This window comes from Lagenorhynchus albirostris, chromosome 16 (assembly GCF_949774975.1).
Source record: "Lagenorhynchus albirostris chromosome 16, mLagAlb1.1, whole genome shotgun sequence".
Lineage (NCBI taxonomy): Eukaryota > Metazoa > Chordata > Mammalia > Artiodactyla > Delphinidae > Lagenorhynchus > Lagenorhynchus albirostris.
Genome location: NC_083110.1, coordinates 21,057,424 through 21,079,267, shown reverse-complemented (window position 1 = coordinate 21,079,267; position 21,844 = coordinate 21,057,424). Strand labels below are relative to the sequence as shown.

The following is a 21,844-nucleotide window of genomic DNA, read 5'->3' as shown; positions in this document are numbered from 1 at the left end:
TGTTATTTCCCAAGAGTGGTCATGAAAGGCCTCTGTATATAAGGTGACATTGAGCAGGAGCCTGAAGGAAGTGAAGGAGGCAGCCATGCAGCTGTTTCCAGGAAGAGCACTCAGGTAAAAGCCCTGTGGCTAACGCACTCCTACGGTGTGGCTGGAGCAGAGTGAGGTGGAACAGGAGAAGTAGCTGTCCTGGGGCCTCATAAGCCTTACAGGATATTGGCTGCCATTCTGAGTCCATGACCACGTGTAATCTGGCTACCATGGGAAGCCATTGCAGGGTTTGTACAGAGGGTTTTGATCTGATTTCTTTCTTTTTTTTTTTTTTTTAAACAGGCAACATTTTCTTTTTCTTTAAGTAGTCATAACTTCCTTTTATGTCAATATTCTTATCTTTTTCTCAATATTTTATCTTGTGACGTTTTGTGATCTGAACTTGTTTTAAGATTTGTGAATCAGAAATCTTGGGAACAGTCAGGTCTTTGCACCAGTGTGTTTTCTCAAGTTCAGAGGACACACTGAGCCTGGATGTGAATCCCAGTTTTGCCACAATTTGTCTGTGCAACTTTAGTCAAGTTCCTTATTCTCTCTGTGCTACTTTCTATATTGATCTGATTTACTTTTGAAAAAATCAATCTTTTAAGACTATGTTATATGGTAAGGGCAGAGGTAGAGACACCAATTTGGAGGTTCTTGCAGGAATCCAGGCAAGAGTTGGTGGTGGCTTAGACCAGAGTGAGGGTTGTGGAAGTGATGAGAATCAGTTGGATTACGGTCAGATTTTCAACGTAGTGCTGATAGGTTTTGGTGCAGGGTGTGAGGGAAAAAAAAGTCAGTGGTGATTCCAGGGGAGAAAATGTGATGAGAATGGAGTCAAGAGAGAATGGTAGAGGAGGATTTGGAGGCAGGGAATGTAGACTACTATATTGACAGGTTGTTCTATGAAAGGGTATGTAGAAATGGAATGGCTTATGTGGGGTTAAGAGAGCTTTGTTGTTGTTTTGAAGATGGGAGGTATAACATGTTTATATGCCAGTGAGAAGAATTCCATAGAGACGGTAACATTAACACTTAGAAGAGATGGGAGGAGTCTTAGAGCTGTGTCATTGAGTAAAAGAGAGGGATTAGAGTACACAAGTGGAGGGGTGGACCTTACGGGGACAGTTATTTCTGTGCATTAAAACCTCATAACTGGACTACTTCATCCAAGGTACTTGGAAAATTTACAACCTTTTGCATATTGCTAGAATTCTTTGAGAATTTTTTAAGTCATTTTAGAAAGTTGCTAGCAACGTTTAAATGTCCTGTGTCTGCCGGTAAGATTTTATTTATTTTATTATTATAATTATTTATAATTGAGTATATTCATAGAGTTGTACAACCATCACCACAATCAGTTTGCCAATAGGACTCTGATATATCTATTTTTAAAATGCTTAGTGGTTGTGCTCGTTGTGGCAGCACATACAGTAAAATTGGAACGATACAGAGAAGATTAGCATGGCCTCTGCACAAAGATGACACACAAATTCGTGAAGCGTTCCATATTTTTAAAAAGAATACATATATATCTATAAGTATATCACCTTGCTGTACACCTGAAACTTACACAACACTGTAAATCAACTATACTTCAATAAAAAAAAAACTTAGTGGTTAAAAAAAACCAAAGCTTATCTTGCTGTTAGAATTGGGTTTATTTATCATGTTTTTTACTTCTGTTGTGGTCATAAATTTACCACCAGGTCCTTACCCTAAAAAAAATGCTAGAGTAAATTGGTTAAAGTTTCTCGTAGTGTTTTTTAAATAAATTTATAAATGCTTTGTTCTTTGTTATTTCTTTGGAGCAGATTGCTATGTCTGGTATAGGGGGTTGATCTTGGTGCATTAGTTGTCATTGTGATAATCTGCTAACTGTTTATTAAGTAGTCATTCTTTTCCTGGTTCCTTGCTTTGTTTTATAATATTTCTGTCATTCTGGTCTCTTGATTTTCTGTAATAATAACAAACTTAATTTTGTTTTCCATTGTTCCTAATTCTTTCTTTTTTTAACATTTTGCTTAGCAATATTCTTTATATATATATATTTTTTTTTTAGTTAATTAATTTATTTGTTTTTGGCTGTGTTGGGTCTTTGTTCTTGAGTGCAGGCTTTCTCTAGTTGCGGTGAGCAGGGGTTACTCTTCATTGCGGTACGTGGGCTTCTCATTGTCATGGCTTCTTTTGTTGTGGAGCACGGGCTCTAGGCGCACAGGTTACTGTAGTTGTGGCATGTGGGCTCAGTAGTTGTGGCTTGTGGGCTCTAGAGCTCAGGCTCAGTAGTTGTGGCTCATGGGCTTAGTTGCTCCGCGGCATGTGGGATCCTCCTGGACCAGGGCTCGACTGTGTCCCCTGCATTGGCAGGTGGATTCTAACCACTGGGCCACCAGGGAAGTCCCCCTAATTATTTCTTTATCCTTGTTTACCTTCCCTCCCTACCTTTCTTTCCTCCCTTATTATTTCTTTTGGTCATTTAAATTTGCTTGAGATTTAAAATTGTGGTGGATATCCATTTCTGTGGTTGTTTTATCTTTTTTTTTTTTTTTTTGTCTTGCCCATGGCTTGTGGGATCTTAGTTCCCCAACCAGGGATTGAACCCGGGGCCATAGCAATGAATGCGCCAAGTCCTTACCACTGGACTGCCAGGGAATTCCTTATGGTTGTTTTAGATACTAGCTTTTCTTTCACTGTTGTTTTAGCATTTTGTTTGCATGTTTTTTTCTTTTGGCTAAAATTTACTTATTGTTTTTGCAGAGTTAATAAGCTGCCATATTCTCACAGACTTATGGACTTATCTATTCAGCAAACATGTATTACATGCTGCATCTGTGCCCAGGATTGTTCTAGGTGTTACAGGGAGACTAAAACCCTCCAGGAACTCGGTGTATTGGTGGTGGTTGAAAATGTAGAAGTGGAGGGGATTGCTGAGAGAGAACAGCAATCTGCTGAGGGCAGCAGAAGAGGCATAGAAACCTGGGAGGTTACCTTGTATAAGGACAGAGGGAGAGAGTGGAATCCGTCGAAGGAGGCTTGGAGTGGACCAGCAAGGGATTTGGTAGCTTGGAAGAAGTTATCATGGAAGCCTAGGAGAGTTTGGGATTCAGAATCATCTTTGACCTGAAGGGGATTTTTGAGATTTCAGTCTTAGATTTCCAGTAAGGAAATTGAGGTCCAGTGAGGTGGTGTGACTTGTCCAGGTTTTATGTGAAAAACCGGTGGTCGAGCAGAGTCTAGAACAAGGAATTTCTTGATTCCCAGCTTGGTGTTCTCACCTCCGTAGCTTGGTGTAAGACTCTTCTTTGTTTCAGTTATTTCTGATGGGGTTTTATGTGTCTGTCTGTGAAGGAGGCGCTTTTCTGTACTTTACTTTGCATCATTTCCCCAGCAGTCTATAGCTAGTCTTTAAAAGAAACAACAAAACTTTAGACTTTAGAGCAGAGAATGAGACCTTTAAAAGCCATTTCAAGACAGAACCTTTCTCACCCATAAGTCGTAAATGTGTATTTTCTTAATCTTCATGACCTCTTATATTCTCTATCAGGTGACTCTCAAAGGAGTTTTATAGCATTATGTTGATGAAAAGCATAGAAGTTAAATTGAAGTACCTGTCATTTGTTCTACAGATCTAAAACTAAAACCACATTATTTCTTTTTCTAGGGGAAAGAATAGTAATAGTAATAGTAAAAGTTTCATTACCTATCTTCTAAGTATACATGTGACATATTTAATAAAGTTTGCTTTATTTCATATACGTATATTTAAATACATGTCATGATCAGATAACATCCATCAGAGAAAACAGATTAATATTTAAGAAATTTCTGATAAGTTGTGGCTTCCCTGAATTCCTCTATTGTCCTCTTCAAAGATTGCAGAAAGGGCTTCCCTGGTGGCGCAGTGATTGAGAGTCTGCCTGCCGATGCAGGGGACACGGGTTCGTGCCCTGGTCCGGGAGGATCCCGCATGCCGCGGAGTGGCTGGGCCCGTGGGCCGTGGCCGCTGGGCCTGCGCGTCCGGAGCCTGTGCTCCGCAACAGGAGAGGCCACAACAGTGAGAGGCCCGCGTACCGCAAAAAAAACCCACAAGATTGCAGAAGTATACGTATATTCCTGGAGATTATATTTGAAGCATCCTGAAAAGGTTTTTAAAAAATTACCAAAGATAGCATTCTTCCTCTTAGAAAATATTGTCATTTGTTAAGAAATAGATGCTGATCTAAATAACATGAAATTAGCAAAACAAGTCAACTAAATCATGTATTCTGACAGCCAGAATTCTTATACTTTTTGAATCTTGATTTTTTTTTTGAATCTTGATTTTTAAATGATATAAAATGTTTTATTACTAGAAAATTTATCCTTTTCATTTAAGATTTACATTACATTTAGTATTTTATATGGCTTTGAGTATAAAATAGGATTAATAAATAAAAGACTGTTCCTATCTGACCTTTCTTCTGCAGAATAACTTACTGCTTTGAAAATGAGTAAATCTTAGATAAGAGAAGTGCAAGAGGCTTTAAAAGTTATTTTCATCTCTTCTAATTCCTTTGACATTCATAAATTCCTTTTTTCCTCCTTCCTGTGCTCTTGGCTTATTTAACAGGTAAGATACTAAAATCAGAACCTCTTTTGTAATATAAAACAACAATGTTGAGTACTTAGTGTTAAATATTGATAGTGGCAGAGCTGGATTCATTTAATGATTAAGTAAAGGATATAATGAGTAAGTGCAGGAGCACCTGAGCTTCTCTGAGGGCTGTCGTGGGGTTGAGGGTAGGGATGAAGCGCTGGGTGATCAGGGCCCACACAGCATAGATAGTGGGGAGAGACAGCTCGTTCTTACTCAGGTTAATATGGTGTTACATGGAAAAACACATCCCTTGTTACCGAGGGTGCAACCACGTGCAAGCCATTATATGTTAATCTGTGTAATAATTGTACATCAGAATAATCAGACTGTCATAGTGGCTCCAGCAGTCCAAGGAGTGAGACTTTTGCGTTGTAATATAGACTTGAGGAAATAAAGGCCTGAGTTAGGAAGATTATTGTGGGAATGAACTGAAAGGGACAGACGATAAATAGTAAGAAAATTTAAATTATATGAGTTAGCAGCCACAAAAAGGAATGAAATTGGGTCATTTGTAGAGACGTGGATGGACCTAGAAAGTGTCATACAGAGTGAAGTAAGTCAGAGAAAAACAAATGTCGTATAGTAACGCATATATGTGGAATCTAGAAAAATGGTACAGATGATCTTATATGCAAAGCATAAATAGAGACACAGACGTAGAGAACAAATGTACGGACACCAAGGGGGAAAGGGGTGGGGTAGGAGGAATTGGGAGACTGGGATTAACACATATACAGTATTGATACTATGTATAAAATAGACAACTGATGGGAACATACTGTATAGCACAGGGAACTCCACCTAATGCACTGTGGTAGCCTAAATGGGAAGGAAGTCCAAAAGGGAGGGGATATCTCTCTGTATGTGTATGGCTGATTCATTTTGTTGTGCAGTGGAGGCTAACACAGAATTGTAAAGCAACGATACTCCAATAAAAATAATAAATAAATAAATGATGAGTTAGAACTGATAGGATTCAAACTTGCCTGTGCATCAGAATCACTTGGAGAGTTTGTTAAACAAATTCTGGGCCTCACCTGTTGGTCTGGAATGGGGCCTGAGAATTTGCATTTATGACACATTCCCTGGGTGGTGCTGATGCTACTCATCCAGGAAGCATACTTTGAGAATCACTGCCATAAATGTCTGTAGACTCCTTCCCATCCCCACATTCCGTGCATGCAGTAGAGAGTCAATGCCAGCATATAAGAAATGAGCTAAGTGTTCTAATTCCATTCAATTAAATATTTTAGTTAAATATTTCTAATTAATTAAATATCTTTGTGTTTTGTTTTTTAGGCCAAGTGATGGTAGTGATGGTAATTCAACATGTAATATCGAAGTTATAAACTCACTGGATATTGAAGAAAGCATTTGGTCTCCTAGGTTTGGATTGAAGGGCAAAATAGATGTTACAGTTGGCGTGAAGATACATAGAGGATGTAAAACGAAATATAAGATAATGCCACTGGAACTTAAAACTGGCAAAGAATCAAATTCTATTGAACACCGTAGTCAGGTATAAATATTAATAAGAAAATTATGAGTGTGTAAAATATTTAAATTTTTTTAATATGTTTGAAAAGTAGTCGCTTTATATATTTTGATTCAATTCAGGTGACTTTTAATTTAACCCAGCATTTCCTAAACCTAATTTACCACAGAGCTACTGTTTTCATGTAACATCTACATAGGATACTCTTTAGGAAACAGCAGTGTCAATTTATTCTTTTACTTCTGACCTTTAATCCAATGATGTTGATTTTTTTTTTAAAAAATGTCCCATTGTTCTTTTACAATTTTATTTTATTTTAGTTTTTATTTTTTTGCGGTACGCAGGCCTCTCACTGTTTTGGCCTCTCCCGTTGCGGAGCACAGGCACCGGACGCACAGGGTCAGCGGCCATGGCTCACGGGCCCAGCCGCTCCATGGCATGTGGGATCTTCCCAGACCGGGGCACGAATCCGTGTCCCCTGCATCGGCAGGTGGACCCTCAACCACTGCGCCACCAGGGAAGCCCCATTGTTCTTTTTAAAAAAAAAAAATTTATTTATTTATTTTGGCTGCGCCGGGTCTTAGTTGCGGCAGGTGGGATCTTCGTTACAGCATGTTTAGTTGCGGCATGAGGGCTTCCTAGTTGTGGCATATATGTGGCATCTAGTTCCCCGACCAGGGATTGAACCTGGGCCCCCTTTGTTGGGAGCGCGGAGTCTTGCCCATTGGACCACCAGGGAAGTCCCAATATATTGATTTTTATTTAAAATGAAATATAGAACTGCATCTTACCATTAAGTTAAATTCAAGTTTTCTTAATCATCTTCTCCTTGGTAAATATGTCTTCTGTTGTCCTTCAAAATGACCTGAAATTTATATTAATTATAGTGAGTTAACAAATCAAAGTAACTAACATAAAGTTCTATTTTTTCTAATTATTTCCATTCCCTCTGCCAACCTCCACATTGGCAGTCTATGGTATGTTCTAGACACTTTTTTTTTTAATTTATTTTATTTTATTTTGGCTGCACTCGTGGCACATGGGATCTTAGTTCCCCCACCAGGGATCGAACCCGAGCCCCCTGCAGTGGAAGCGTGGAGTCTCAACCACTGGAGCACGAGGGAAGTCCCCTAGACACTTTTAAATAAGCAAAGATAAAACTAAAAGTAGTAACATTATTGTATTTTTATGGTATAATAAGTATTAAAGGAACAAATAACATAACAAATAACATAGCATTTGTAATATAACTTAAACTTCCTTTTGCCCATGGAATTTTCACATTTTATTTCAGCAGATTTTATGTAAAATAGGTTCAGATTTAAAGTACTGAATTGTATAATCAGGGATTAACAAGATCTTCCCTTATTAAATCTTTCTTGCTATTCTTAATTGTGTACCAAGCACCAAAAGTTCTCACAAAAGCTTTTCCATTTGGGAATGAAAAATAGGGTAGTTTCACCTATCATTGGGTTTTACAGATACTGGAGGTAGAGGAAAAATTAGGCTTCCCCTATCAGAAGACTTGAATTTTTCACTTTGGTAAAACAGAAATGGCTGAAATTATGAACAAAGACTTGGCTAGATTAAAGCCTTCTTGTGAAAGGAAAATCATGTCTAGATAGAAGAAAAGCTATTTTTTTTTAAATTTTTATTTATTTTTTAAATTTATTTATTTTTGGCTGCGTTGGGTCTTCGTTGCTGCACTTGGGCTTTCTCTAGTTGTGTCGACGGGCTTCTCATTGTGGTGGCTTCTCTTGTTGTGGAGCACGGGCTCTAGGTGCGCAGGCTTCAGTAATTGTGGTGCATGGGCTCAATAGCTGTGGCTCGCGGGCCCTAGAGTGCAGGCTCAGTAGTTGTAGCGCCCGGGCTTAGTTGCTCTGCAGCATGTGGGATCTTCCCGGACCAGGGCTCGAACCTGTGTCGCCTGTGTTGGCAGGTGGATTCTTAACCTCTGCACCACCAGGGAAGCCCAAGAAAAGCTATTTTGAAGTCAAAGATTTGAAGAAATGTGTTTTGTGTACGTGAGGCTGAAAATTTTTACTTGTGTTTTTAAGGACAAGTTTGTTTGAAATCACTTCTGAATGCTAAAAGGAAGAGAAATACAAAAACATTTCAGCATCTAAAGTTGTCTAGATTTAAAGACCTTTCTTCTAAGGCCACTGCTCTAAATTGTAGTGCCTTCAAGGCAAAGAATATTACTGTATTTAATTTTGTTCAGTTGGAACTTTTATCTTTGCAAGAATAGAAGCTGGAAGAAGAACTTTTAAGAATACAGTGGTGGTTATCATATTTAAAAACAGGAAAAATGATTTGGACAAGGCTCAAACAAATATATTGGAGTGCATATTGCATATTCATTGGGTAAGAAACAAGGAGACATTGAAAGAATAATTATAGTAATTCATTGAGATATATACATAGATAGATAGGTAAATAGATAGATAGATATTGTGGATGAGGAAAGACATAGATCTCCCCTTTTAGGAATTTTTTTTTTCTTCAAATTAAAACTTTAATGAATATAATTACTAGTGCATAAGCAAAAGAATATTAAATCCAGGTATAATTTTTCATTAAAGGTTTTAAATCACTTCCTTTTTTGTTATGTATATATATGTTTTTTAACATCTTTATTGGAGTATAATTGCTTTACATTGTTGTGTTAGTTTCTGCTGTATAACAAAGTGAATCAGCTATATGTATACATACACCTTTTAGGAGATTTGACTTCTCACTTTGGTAATACAGAAAAAGTTTATGTTATAAACTAACTTTAGTTAAGGAAGATCTTTATTTTATAAATGGATTGTATTCTAAAAATTCATTTCTAAGTCAGTAATGTGACATTAGAAACATTTTCTTGTTTTTTTTTTTTTTTTGGCCGTGCTGCACGGCATGTGGGATCTCTGTTCCCTGATCAGGGATCAAACCGGTGCCCCTTGCATTGGGAGTGTGGAGTCTTAACCAGTGGACCACCAGGGAAGTCCCCCTGAAACACATTTTCTAAAGGAAAAATATTATATGGAGCTGTGATCTCTAAACCAGCTCACAGAGACCTATTTCACTTATGATATAGTTGGATTATAACAGTGTTGTAAAATTGCAGTCCGGCTTCCTTTTATCATAATATGAAGGGAATTTCATTTCAGATATTTTTTCCTTTTAATAAGTCCCAGAAGCAGAATCCTCTTCCTTCTGCCTCAGTTCCCGTGAAGGGAAAAACTTAACATAGATGGACCATTAGTTTGGGTTGACTCCCTTGGTCCACAGCCCCAAGGCTTCACCCTGTCATTTATGAGTTCATTTTAATTTTTAAAAGTTTTATTTGGTTACTTATGCTGTAGCAGGCAACACAAATGGAGTGCTTATAAGAAGACATCCCAAAACATGCTACATAGGCTCAAATGTTGCTAAGGTGTTTCCATGAACTAAAGGAGCTATTTCTAACTTGTCTTAGATGGTTTCTCTGAAGAGCGCCACATAAACTTAAAGCACTTAATGCTCCCTCCTGCTCTGGAAAAAAACCCAGTAAACTGTTAGTAGAGTTAGTCTCATTTAGTTGTCACAGTAACTATGACATAAATAATATGCATTTTAGTGTTTAATCCACTCATTTTAAACAGGGAAAATACTGTCTGAAGACAACTTCAAAATGGAAAACATAGCTTGATTAATTTCCCTCTTTAACTTATTGGAGATTATTTACCATCTAAGAAAAATTCTAAATATTTCTTTTTTGTCTGTGTAAAACTGAGAAGCATATACTATGTTTTGTGGAAATTAAATATTTGACTTTGAATTTATTGTATTACCTTTACTAAATTTGGATCATGTTATTTTCAAAATGGAAGTAGCTTGATTCACCTTTTGATTTTAAAATTACAGTATGTATTGATTGCAAAACATGTATGTAACTATAGAAAGTTAAAGTTTCATTTGATGAAATATACCATGTTTTCACAGCTTGTTCTGTACACACTGCTAAGCCAAGAGAGGAGAGCTGATCCAGAGGCTGGCCTGCTCCTCTACCTGAAGACCGGCCAGATGTATCCTGTACCTGCCAACCATCTCGATAAAAGAGGTTGAGCTGTTTTCTCTCAATTTTACTTCTCTGGGTTTTGTTGGTTGGTTTTTTCCTTCAATTTTTGGTGACACACGTTTATACCTGACAATCACTCACTGCCATCACTAGGCCTAAAACAGGTTGTAATTGGTAAGTTGTGGTGCTTTTTTAAAAAAAAGAATTTTAGGGAACTCCCTGGTTATCTAGTGGTTAGAACTCCCCGCTTGCACTGCTGAGGGCCTGGGTTCCATCCCTCGTCGGGGAACTGGGATCCTGCAAGCTGTGCGGCGTGGCCAAAAAAAAAAAGAATTTGAACAATATACTGTATAGTTGAAAACACTATTAACCTTTTTACTATATAAGTTCATTTAAGTCATATTTTAGATTCCACAATAAGTGATATCATACGGTATTGGTCTTTCTTTGTCTGACTCACTTCACTTAGTATGATAACTTCTAGGTCCATCCATGTTGCTGCAAATGGCATTATTTCATTCTTTTTTTTATGGCTGAGTAGTATTCGATGGATGTGTGTGTGTATGTATCACATCTTCTTTAATTTTATTTATTTTTGGCTGTGTTGGGTCTCCGTTGCTGTGTGCGGGCTTTCTCTAGTTGCGGTGAGCAGGAGCTACTGTTTGTTGTGGTGCGCGGGCTTCGCATTGCGGTGGCTTCTCTTGTTGTGGAGCATGGGCTCTAGGCACGCGGGCTTCAGTAGTTGTGGCACACAGGCTCAGTAGTTGTTGCTTGTGGGCTCTAGAGTGCAGGCTCAGTAGTTGTGGTGCACGGGCTTAGTTGCTCCGCAGCATGTGGGATCTTCCCGGACCAGGGTGTCCCGTGTATTGGCAGGCGGATTCTTAACCACTGCGCCACCAGGGAAGCCCTGCATCTTCTTTATGTAGTCATCTGTCAATGGACGTTTAGTTTGGGATTAGCAGATGCAAAGTATTATATATAGAATGGATAAACAATAAGGTCCTACTGTATGGCACATGGAACTATATTCAGTATCCTGTGGTAAACCATAATGGAAAAGAATATGAAAAAGAATGTATATATATGTATAACTGAATCATTTTGCTGTACAGTGGAAATTAACACAACATTGTAAATCAACTATACATTAAAAAATAAATTTAAAATATTTTACTATATAAAACTTTATTTTAAACTTGCTGTCTTACATTCAAGACACTCTAGATAGCTGTATTTGTCCTTAGCATTCAGCCAGTAAAACACCAGCTTCACAATATTTACTACTTATGAGATTCATGGTTATTCAAAGAACTTATCAAGTGAACAAAAATTGAAGGAAATATACCAAAATGTTATCAGTGGTTATTTTAGTATAGTGGGAAATATGAATGTTGTTCTTTCCTTTTTTATGTTTTTGAATCTGAAAGTTATATATAATGGAAAAGATGTATAATAAACTTTACTTAATTCTTAAAAAACACCCATCCTTTTTTCCCTCATAGAATTATTAAGGCTAAGAAACCAGATGGCATTCTCTTTGTTTCATCGTATTAACAAATCTGCTACTGGAGAGAAGACAAAGCTTGCTCCTTTGCCACAAATAATTGAGGAACAGCAAACCTGTAAATATTGCTCACAGATGGGCAACTGTGCTCTTTATAGCAGGTAAACACACTGTCTTCCGAAAGTATTAATTCCAGTTAAGTAAGTATTCAACTCAGAATGATTTTACATTGTTGTCTGGTCTGGCATTGATGGTTTCATTTTGGTTATTTAAAACAAAGGGAATAGAAAAAAAAAAAAAAACAAGCACAGCTAGTTCATATTATATAACAAGCCTCTTTCCTTGGAGAGATAGAATGCTTTTAAAACTTTTTCCAAAAATGAATATTTTAATCTTGCTGCATATAGTTCCTGCGGAAATGAAATAATTGTAGAACTTATGGAAACTATTTAAGAAAGATGTAGTATAGGCATTGTTAATACAGCTTTTCTTAAATGATATTTCAAGAAATCTTCCCTTTCTTAGTTGATATTTTAATTTCAAACCTTTTGTAGCTCAAAATAGGGAAATTTGTTCTTCCAGACACTTTGATATGATTCAGTAGACTTGTCTTGCTTATATATGTCTATTTTTCTACATATGGGAAGTTTATTAGCTGTCTTGTGAGCAATCATATGTATTTACACCTTCATAGCCAGTGAGAGTTTTGGAGGACACAAGAAGGTAGTTAGATGTAAATTCAGACTAGGAAACAAGATCAAATCAGAACCTAAGTTCTAAATCAGCCTGAAAATTCACATAAAGGAGTTTTAAAAGTACAGTTGACCCTTGAACAACACTGGGGTTGGGGGTGGCAACCCTCCCTGCAGTTGAAAATCTTAGTATAATTTATAGATGGCCCTCCGTATACGAGATTCCTCCACATTCCTGTATTTAGCCAACCTCAGATCATTTAGTACTGTAGTATTTACTATTGAAAAAAGTCCACGTATAAGTGGACCCATAGAGTTCAGTCCCATGTTATTCAAGGGTCAACTGTATTGTATCAAAAGATCTCTTAATGGCAGAGACTGTGAACCATGGGAAATCTGGGCCTATAGTACAAGCACATATTTTTGAACTCTTAAGTTTTACTCTCCATGTTTTGTATGCTATCCTATAATGTATTTGTTTCTATATTAAAATTCAAAATTAATATTGAGCAAAATTGATACTCCACATGGTTCTCCATGTTTTTATGTTGACTTTCTTAATGGCACAGAGCTGGATGTACAAATACTGTGATTTTGAGAAATGCAGTCCTACAAAAAGCCGGAACTTGCTACATATAGGAATGAAGACTGGGCTATAATGAAACTTCAGCACTTGTTAGGGGAACAGTCATTCAAGGCAAAATAATGCAGTATTGAGTTTCTAGGGCATTTTGTTTTGTAAAAAGCCATTTGGCTTATGAAATGTTGAAATGACTTTAAAAGAAAATTAGGGGCTGTGGTTATAAGTTATGATGATTATCATATATGTGTATTTATTTTAGAAATGCCTCATTTCATAACCAGCCAGTGAAATGTTTCATATGCATCTCTGACTTGGAACTTTATCTTTAGAGCGGTTGAACAACAGATGGATGACAGTTCAGTCCCGACCAGCATGCAGCCCAAAATAAAAGAAGAAACCCAGCATCTAAAACTTACACACTTAGAGTATTTCAGCCTTTGGTGTCTTATGTTAACCCTGGAGTCACAGTCAAAGCATAATAAAAAAAATTACCAAACCATATGGTTAACGCCTGCTTCAGATATGTAAGTGGTCCATTTAATACAGTAAAACTTCAGTAATTTGGATTAGCCAGTGGTATGAAATTTGTAATTCATGACAAATACAGGTTATGTAGCATGTTAAAGCCATGTAGTTTCGTATATTCATGCCAACTCCAGATGGCTGTCAGTGAATTGTTTCTAAGTAGAGCACCATTGTTATTTTCAGTAGATTAAATATACCTCGGGACTTCTCTGGCGGTCCAGTGGTTAAGACTCCTCGCTTCCACTCCTTAGGGTGTGGGGCGGGCAGACGACTAAGATCCCGCATACCATGTGGCACGGCCAAAATAGATAAATACACAAATACGTAAATAAATAAACCTCAAGAAATCTTACTTAAAAAATTACTAGTGAAATTAAATCCTTTTTCATCAGTGAGAAGACTATAAACTTGAGTATATCATAAGGTGAATTTTAGCATATTGGTACAGTGGAAATTAATGAAGTTTTACTTAATATTTTAAATACTAGCATTTTGAAAGTCTTTATTTTTGTAAGTTTTGATAGAGATTCACATTTTCTAAAGTGGGTCAATATTGTATTTTGTGAGATCCGTTCTTTTACAAGTTACTTGTAAAGTTATAACTTTCTATGTCTTTGCATAGTATATTTCTTTATGTCATATTTAGTTGCTTTTGATCCATTTCTTTCTTTCCAGAATGAATATTGATAATAATGTGACTTTAGACCTTAGATTTTTATTTCCTTAATACTAGACTTTAACACAAGGCACCATTACAGTGGACAAAGTTTAAGTCATTTTCAACAGACTACATAAGTACAGTAAATACGTCCAGTGTACACGCCAGCAAGCTTCTCTAGTATAATAGTAATGCCTGAGAGTTTGTAAATGCTTAATGCTTACTTCTAAGAGGCAGTGGACTTATCACTTTGCTTGCCATTGTTTTAGTAACAATAATTATAAATTCTCTTATAAACAGTAAAGAAATAACGTTACTACTTTCTTCACTTCAGGTTCAGAGTCAGGTTACTACGATTTGTCTTCTGTAGTGTTATATGTGTATCAGCACAGGAGGTGGGGTGTCAGTCAAGAATCAAAGTGCTGATATGCAAGTTGTTCAGAAATCTCAGGGACTTCCCTGGTGGTCCAGTGGTTAAGAATTCGCCTTCCAATGCAGGGGATTTGGGTTCAATCCCTGGTCTGGGAACTAAGATCCCACATGCCTCAGGAAAACTAAGCCCGAGCACTCTAGAGCCCACGTGCCACAACTAAGACCTGATGCAGCCAAATAAATAAATAAATATTTAACAAAAACAAATCCCAGACTGTGGGTGCAACAAGGGAGGTGCTCCCTAGCACCTTTCTAGAGATCTGGTGATGAGAGATTTTCTTTTTTTTTTTGGCCTTGTCGCATGCATGCAGGATCTTAGTTCCCCGACCAGGGATCAAACCTGTGCCCCCTGCAGTGGAAGCATGAGTCTTAACCACTGGACTGCCAGGGAAGTCCTGAGAGATTATTTTAAAACTAATTTCTCTTTTTCTTTCTCTCTCATAGGGAGGAGAGTGGCAGCTGCATTGGGAACCTGATTAGAACAGAACATGTAAAGACAGTTTGTGATGGACAATATTTACATAATTTCCAACATAAAAATGGTGTCATGCCTGTCACAAATCTAATGGCAGGTGACAGAATTATTTTAAGTGGAGAAGAGAGAACATTGTTTGCTTTGTCTAGGGGGTACGTGAAGGAGATTAACATGACAACTGTAACCTGTTTATTAGACAGGTAATGAAATGTTCCCTTTTTGGGTGGGGGGGATAAAGCTTTATTGATATGTAAACATATACCATATGGTTCATCCATTTAAAGTGTATAATTCAGTGATGTTTAGTATATTCACAGAGCTGTGCAGTCAGCACTAAAATCAATTTTAGACCATATTCATCACCCGCAAAAGACTCCCTGTATCCTGTAGTCACTCCCCCTGCCCTAGGCAACCACCAGTTCCCTTTCTATCTTTACAGATTTGCCTCTTCTGAACATTTCACATAAATGGGATCATACAATATGTGGTCTTTTGTGACTGGCTTTTTTCACTTAGCGTACTGTTTTTGAGGATCATCTTCATGTAGTGGCATGTACCAGTACTCCATGCCTTTTAAAAAAAATTTAGATAAAATTCACATAACATAAAATTAACCATTAACCACTTTAAATGTAGAGTTCAGTGGCATTTAGCAATTATCCAACTGCTAAACTTTTGTTTAATACATTACATTCCATAGTGCTAATGTGGATGTAATCTTATCAGATTCTCACAACCATGTGTACAGCAGGCAGGACAGATGCCCTGTGTTGACTATAAAGCTTATTTCTCCTTCTTAGCACTCTGGGCACTCACCGTTTCATTCTCTCCTTTTTTTAAAATATTTTATTTTTATAATTTTATTATTGTTATTATTTTTTGTCTGCGTTGGGTCTTTGTTGCTGCGTGTGGGCTTTCTCTAGTTGCGGCGTGTGGGCTTCTCATTGCGGTAGCTTCTCTTTCTCTAGTTGCGGCGTGTGGGCTTCTCATTGCGGTAGCTTCTCTTGTGGCGAAGCACGGGCTCTAGGTGCGTGGGCTTCAGTAGTTGTGGCACGCGGGCTCTAGAGCGCAGGCTCAGTAATTGTGGAGCATGGGCTTAGTTGCTTCGTGGCATGTGGGATCTTCCCAGATCAGGGATTGAACCCGTGTCCCCTGCGTTGGCAGGTGGATTCTTAACCACTGTACCACCAGGGAAGCCCTCATTTTTTTAAAGATGATGCGTTTTTCCATTTAGAGTTGTAAATACTTTATAAAGTATAAGTTAAAACAAAGTGAGTTAATTTAATAATATTAATTAAATAGAAAAGTCGGTATGAAAATTTGTGGTAGAAACTAATATCCATATTTGTTAATATCCATATTCCCGGGCTTCCCTGGTGGCGCAGTGGTTGAGAGTCCGCCTGCCGATGCAGGGGACACGGGCTCGTGCCCCGGTCTGGTAAGATCCCACATGCCGCGGAATGGCTGGGCCCGTGAGCCATGGCCGCCGAGCCTGCGCGTCCGGAGCCTGTGCTCCGCAACGGGAGAGACCACAACAGTGAGAGGCCCGCGTACCGCAAAAAAAAAAAAAAAAATCCATATTCCCTTCTTCCTGGACCCCCAGCCTTTCTTGCATTTAAGTGCCGGCATGCGTCACATTTCTTAGTGGATGGAGATCAGTAATTGGGATGCAGTGGAAATGTCCAGGCTTGCTCTCTGCTAATCAGTAATCCTAGTTAAGCCATAACCAGTCCTAGCCTAGCTTTCATGATATCGGAGTATCAGCTGTGATATTTCTGTTGTTTCTTAGGAATCCCTGCAGTCAGTCCTTTGAGGTATTTATTTGGCACCTAACATGTATTACGTGCTTTGTAAACCCTTGAGGAACTCATAGTCTTGTGGGTAACAAATAAGTAAATATGTTTTTGGTCTAATATGACAAGTGTTTGGATTGATGGGAACACAGAGGAGAGGCATTTAACCCAGTTTTAGGAGGCTCAGGGAAGGCTTTGTGAAAAAGGTCATTCCAGATCTTCACCCTGTGGGTGAATAAATTAGCCTGATGAAGCAGTGTGAGAGGAGTATATCAAACAGAGGGAACAGTGTGTGGAAAGACCTGATGGTATGAAGTGGAGTGTTCAGGAAAGTACAGGTAATAATTAGTTTCTGGAATGTAAAAGATAAAGAAGGGAATGATTGGAGAGGTCAGGTCATAGAAGGTCTTATATACCATATTAAGAAGTTCTGACTTTACTTTTTCAGATGTACTGAAGAGTTTTAAACAGAAGAATGATAATAATCAGATTTGCATTTTTCTTTGGATGCACTGTGGAGAATAGAGTTAATTAATGGAGGCAAAACTGAAAGCCGAAAAGTCAGGCATCTGTTGTAGTGGCCCAGGCTTGAGGTGATTGAGGGCAGGGTAGTTTTGACAGAGAAGGTGGAATGACTTTGAGAAGTATTTAGAAAGTAAAACTGTCTGACATGGGATCCTGATCGAGTGTGCAGGGTTGGAAGAGAGTGAGGAAGAGGGAAGGATCAAGACAGCTGTGTGGATGCAAGAGCCATTGATTGAGGTCAGGACCACAGAAGAAGGATCGGGTTCAGCTGGAATAAAGAGTTGTTCAGTTTTGAAAAATTGAACTTTCATAGCCTGGGTTTTAACTAAGTGGAGATAAATATCTTGCTGTTTGCTGGATAGCCAAACCTGAAGCTTGGATGAGAAACAGGGTGGGAGAGGAATGTGAGGTCAGGCCTGAAGATGTAGAGTTGGGATTTAGACCCACATAGGGGCATGGGACCAGAGGAAAAATGACAAGAAAGAAGAGTACACAGGACCAGGGAGGGGACCTAGGGAACATCATGGTTTAGGCGCTGATAGAGGAGTGGGAGAAGCTGTCGGGAAAGAGACCTGTACTCCAGGCTGGAGGAGGGAGGAGCCGTATGCTTAGGATCCTTCTGGGGTGGTGAGCCCAGGCTGAACTGCCCAGGTCGAACTTGCCCAGGTCCAAGTGAGTTGTTAGCAAATGTTGTAGGTTCCCGATTATTAACTGCTTTGACTTTGGTGCCTTCCCCTTCTCCCTTTTCCCACCAATCCAGGGCCTCATCCTGTCTCTGGTTGGCAAGTATGTATTAGGGGCTGGTAGCCATTTTAATAGCAATTCTGGCTCATTTACTCTTTTAGCAGACAGCAGCATATTTCTTATACAGACCCACTGACTATGTTAAATGAAAAACATTCATGTACATCTGTTTTCTGTTTTAGAAACTTGTCAGGACTCCCAGAATCAACTTTGTTCAGATTGGACCAGGAAGAAAAACATTGTAATATAGATACCCCATTAGGAAATCTTTCTAAACTGATGGAAAATACTTCTGTCAGGTTTGTAACAATAAATGAATCTGAATTTTGCTCCACTTTCCTAAGGAATGTGGAGTAAAAAAAAGCTTTTTTTTTCTTTTCAGTCAAAAACTTCGAGATTTAATCATTGACTTTCGCGAACCGCAGTTTATATCTTACCTCAGTTCTGTTCTTCCACATGATGCAAAGGACACAGTTGCCTGCATTCTAAAAGGTATGTTATAATCAGCGTGTCTGCATCCATTAATTTTTCTTGGTTCTATTTATAATTTAATCTATATTATAGTCTAGCATTTTAATACTTAAAAAAAATTAATTTATTTATTTATTTTTGGCTGAGTTGGGTCTATTGTTGCTGCGCACGGGCTTTCTCTAGCTGCGGCTAGCTGGGGGCTACTCTTTGTTGCGGTGCGTGGGCTTCTCATTGCTGTGTCTTCTCTTGTTGCGGAGCACGGGCTCTAGGCGCCCGGGCTTCAGTAGTTGTGGCACACGGGCTCAGTAGTTGTGGCTCGTGAGCTCTAGAGCACAGGCTCAGTAGCTGTGGCGCATGGGCTTAGTTGCTCCGCGTCATGTGGGATCTTCCCGGACCGGGGCTTGAACCTGTGTCCCCTGCATAGGCAGGCGGATTCTTAACCACTGCGCCACCAGGGAAGTCCTTTAATAATTTATAAACTTGTAATTACAACTTTTAGGCAGCATCTCTTTGGAATTAGTTTACCTGTGACCTTTACTGTCACCATGATATTTCCTTACTTTGAAAAGATGTATTGAAGAACAGACTAGAATAGAGTCAGCTTTTCTTGTAAAATAGTTAAGGTGCTCAGTGAAATTCAATACTCTTTTTCCTGTTATTTTTAAATTTAAATGTAGGTTTGAATAAGCCTCAAAGGCAAGCCATGAAAAAGGTACTTCTTTCAAAAGACTACACCCTCATCGTGGGTATGCCTGGAACAGGAAAAACAACTACAATATGTACTCTTGTAAGGTTATTATTCTTTTGCTTAGAAACTGAATATTTAAATCAGCTTCTCCTTGGTTCAGAGAATGTGATATTGGATATAAAAAGGGCTGAATTTTAAGTCAAAATGCCTTTATTTCAAACTAAAAGTGACATGAGAAATAGAAAACCTAAATTACCAATAGTTGTGATCACCTTGTAGATATCTTGCATGTAAGATTGTCTAAAATCTCTTTCTGTTGTTGTTATATGTATGTTTTCCTTCCCTTTAAAAAATGATAAGTTGTACAGAGGTGGTTGAAATAGAGTTTTCTGGAATTTTTTTTTCATGTCAGTAAATTACTGAGCAGTCTTAGAATAATCGTAATGACGGTAGCAAATATTTATTGACTGATACTGTGTGCCAGGCACTAGTCAAAGTGTATTTGTATTCAATTTTATTATGACATAATATATTATTAACATATCATTAATAACATGATAATAATGCTGTGTTTTTTTCATAAAACATTTTGGCTATATAGTTTTTTTAAAAGTTACTTGGCTCAGCTCTTAGATATGCTTCCTATTAAGTTTTCTAATTCTATTCAAAAAATATAAATGTTAAAAATTACCAGGAGTTAAAAGTAATGCTGTTTTCCTTTCTTTTATTCATTATTAGGTAAGAATTCTCTATGCCTGTGGTTTTAGTGTTTTGTTGACCAGCTATACACACTCGGCTGTTGACAATATTCTTTTGAAGTTAGCAAAGTTTAAAATTGGATTTTTGCGCTTGGGTCAGACTCAGAAGGTACATCCAGATATCCAGAAATTTACAGAGGAGGATATTTGCAGATCAAAATCCATTAGATCCTTAGCTCTTCTAGAAGAACTCTACAATAGTCAAGTAAGTACAATTATTGTATAATAATACTGACAGTAATTTTTGTAGCCAGAATGAGGGGAGAAATGGTACGTTGGGAAATTTAATTGCATTGACCAAATTTGCACGTGATTAATTTATATAAACCACAGGACCAGTTTATGATAGTTTGTTCTTTGCTTCTGAACTGAAATACGGTTTCTGGTTTATTATTCAGGGCTCCCATCTTCTAGTTTAAAATATCCTAGTAAAAGAAAACTCTGTTTCTGTCTACTCACACTTCTGACACTGACTACGTGGAGTTAGTGCAGACTCCACAGGTTAAGGACTCAGTCCCACAAGACTGCCCCCTACTTCAGTTCTCAATTGCGAGTTCAAGCCTCCTGTGCCCAGCTTGGGGGTTCCTGTGTCCTCCTCCTTGGATTCTATAATTTGCTAGAATGGCTCACAGAACTCAAGAAAGTCAGCTCATTAGCATAAACTCAGGTATGATTAAAAGGGACTTATGAATAACGAAAGATGTTCCCCTCACCCCAGCAATCAGGGAATTCCAAGGGTTTTAGGAGCCTGGGTCAAGAACCAGAAGGAAGACCAAATGTGTATTTCTTATTATATTATAGTGTCACACCTAGAAAACTAATAATCAGGATTTTTTAGTGAGTTTGAATTAGAAGTAATGGTATATGAATAGTCTTGTGATAGGTATTTTTAGGCTTTGATATAGAACCTAATTTTTATTTAATGTCTGTATGTATTTTTACTGGGAAGTCTTAACTGATATTTTTGTCTTAAAAATTATCTAAAATAGATTTTAATAGACTCTTCTTAACAACTCTTTTGTCTAATATCTATCCCAATTATTGAAAAATTTTGAAGTGGCTAAGATGTATGTCTGATTTACTTTTTTAAATTAAAAGTTTTTATTTTGAGATAATTATAGATTCACATACAGTAGACAGAAATAATACAGGGAGATTATGTATACCCTTTGCCCAGTAGTAACATTTTGCAAAACTAAAGTAAAATATCAGAAGGATATTGACAGTGATACAGTCTACATACAGAATAGTTCCATTACCACAAGGATCACTCTCGTTGTACTTTTATGACTATGCCCACTTCTTTCCTGCCTACTCATCCTTGACCCCTGATAACCACTTTTCTGTTTTCCATTTCTATAGTTTTGTCGTTTCAAGAATGTTATATAAGTGGAAATATATGTTATCAAACAAAAGTTCGTGTGCCGGACACACAGTGAGGCCAAACAAACTGAAACGTCAGAGTTTGGAGCAGAGAAATGTTTATTGCAGGGCCAAGCAAGGAGACCAGGCAGCTCGTGCTCAAAAACCTCAAACTCTTTTCAGGGAGAAGTTTTTATAGGCAAAATTTGGGGTGAGGGCTGCAGGGTGTGTATCTTTCTTCTGGTTGGTTGGTGGTGAGGTAACAGGGTGGTGCTCCAGGAATCTTGTGCTCAGCCTGAAGTTACTATCCTCCACCTGGGTGCCGGCCTTATTTCCTGCAGAAGACCTCAAGGGAGCGGGGGAGGGATAAATTGGGAGATGGGATTGACATATACATACTACTATATATAAAATTGGTGACTAATAAG

At 38.0% G+C, this 21,844-nt stretch overlaps 1 protein-coding gene and 1 non-coding gene across 2 annotated transcripts in view; both read left to right on the top strand.

The window, feature by feature from the left end:
* The window catches only part of DNA2 (DNA replication helicase/nuclease 2), a 48,826-nt gene that overhangs the window by 15,370 nt on the left and 11,612 nt on the right, over nt 1-21,844 (top strand). The window contains exons 6-14 of the mRNA XM_060126060.1: nt 5,969-6,188; nt 10,131-10,248; nt 11,709-11,871; nt 13,315-13,509; nt 15,045-15,275; nt 18,320-18,436; nt 18,520-18,629; nt 19,286-19,400; nt 20,040-20,259. Of these exons, the coding sequence (XP_059982043.1) occupies nt 5,969-6,188; nt 10,131-10,248; nt 11,709-11,871; nt 13,315-13,509; nt 15,045-15,275; nt 18,320-18,436; nt 18,520-18,629; nt 19,286-19,400; nt 20,040-20,259 (1,489 nt within the window). The remainder of the gene's footprint in view (nt 1-5,968; nt 6,189-10,130; nt 10,249-11,708; nt 11,872-13,314; nt 13,510-15,044; nt 15,276-18,319; nt 18,437-18,519; nt 18,630-19,285; nt 19,401-20,039; nt 20,260-21,844) is intronic.
* On the top strand, nt 1,443-1,549 carry LOC132507664 (U6 spliceosomal RNA). Its single transcript, XR_009536243.1, has one exon. It is a non-coding gene; the product is annotated as a U6 spliceosomal RNA (small nuclear RNA).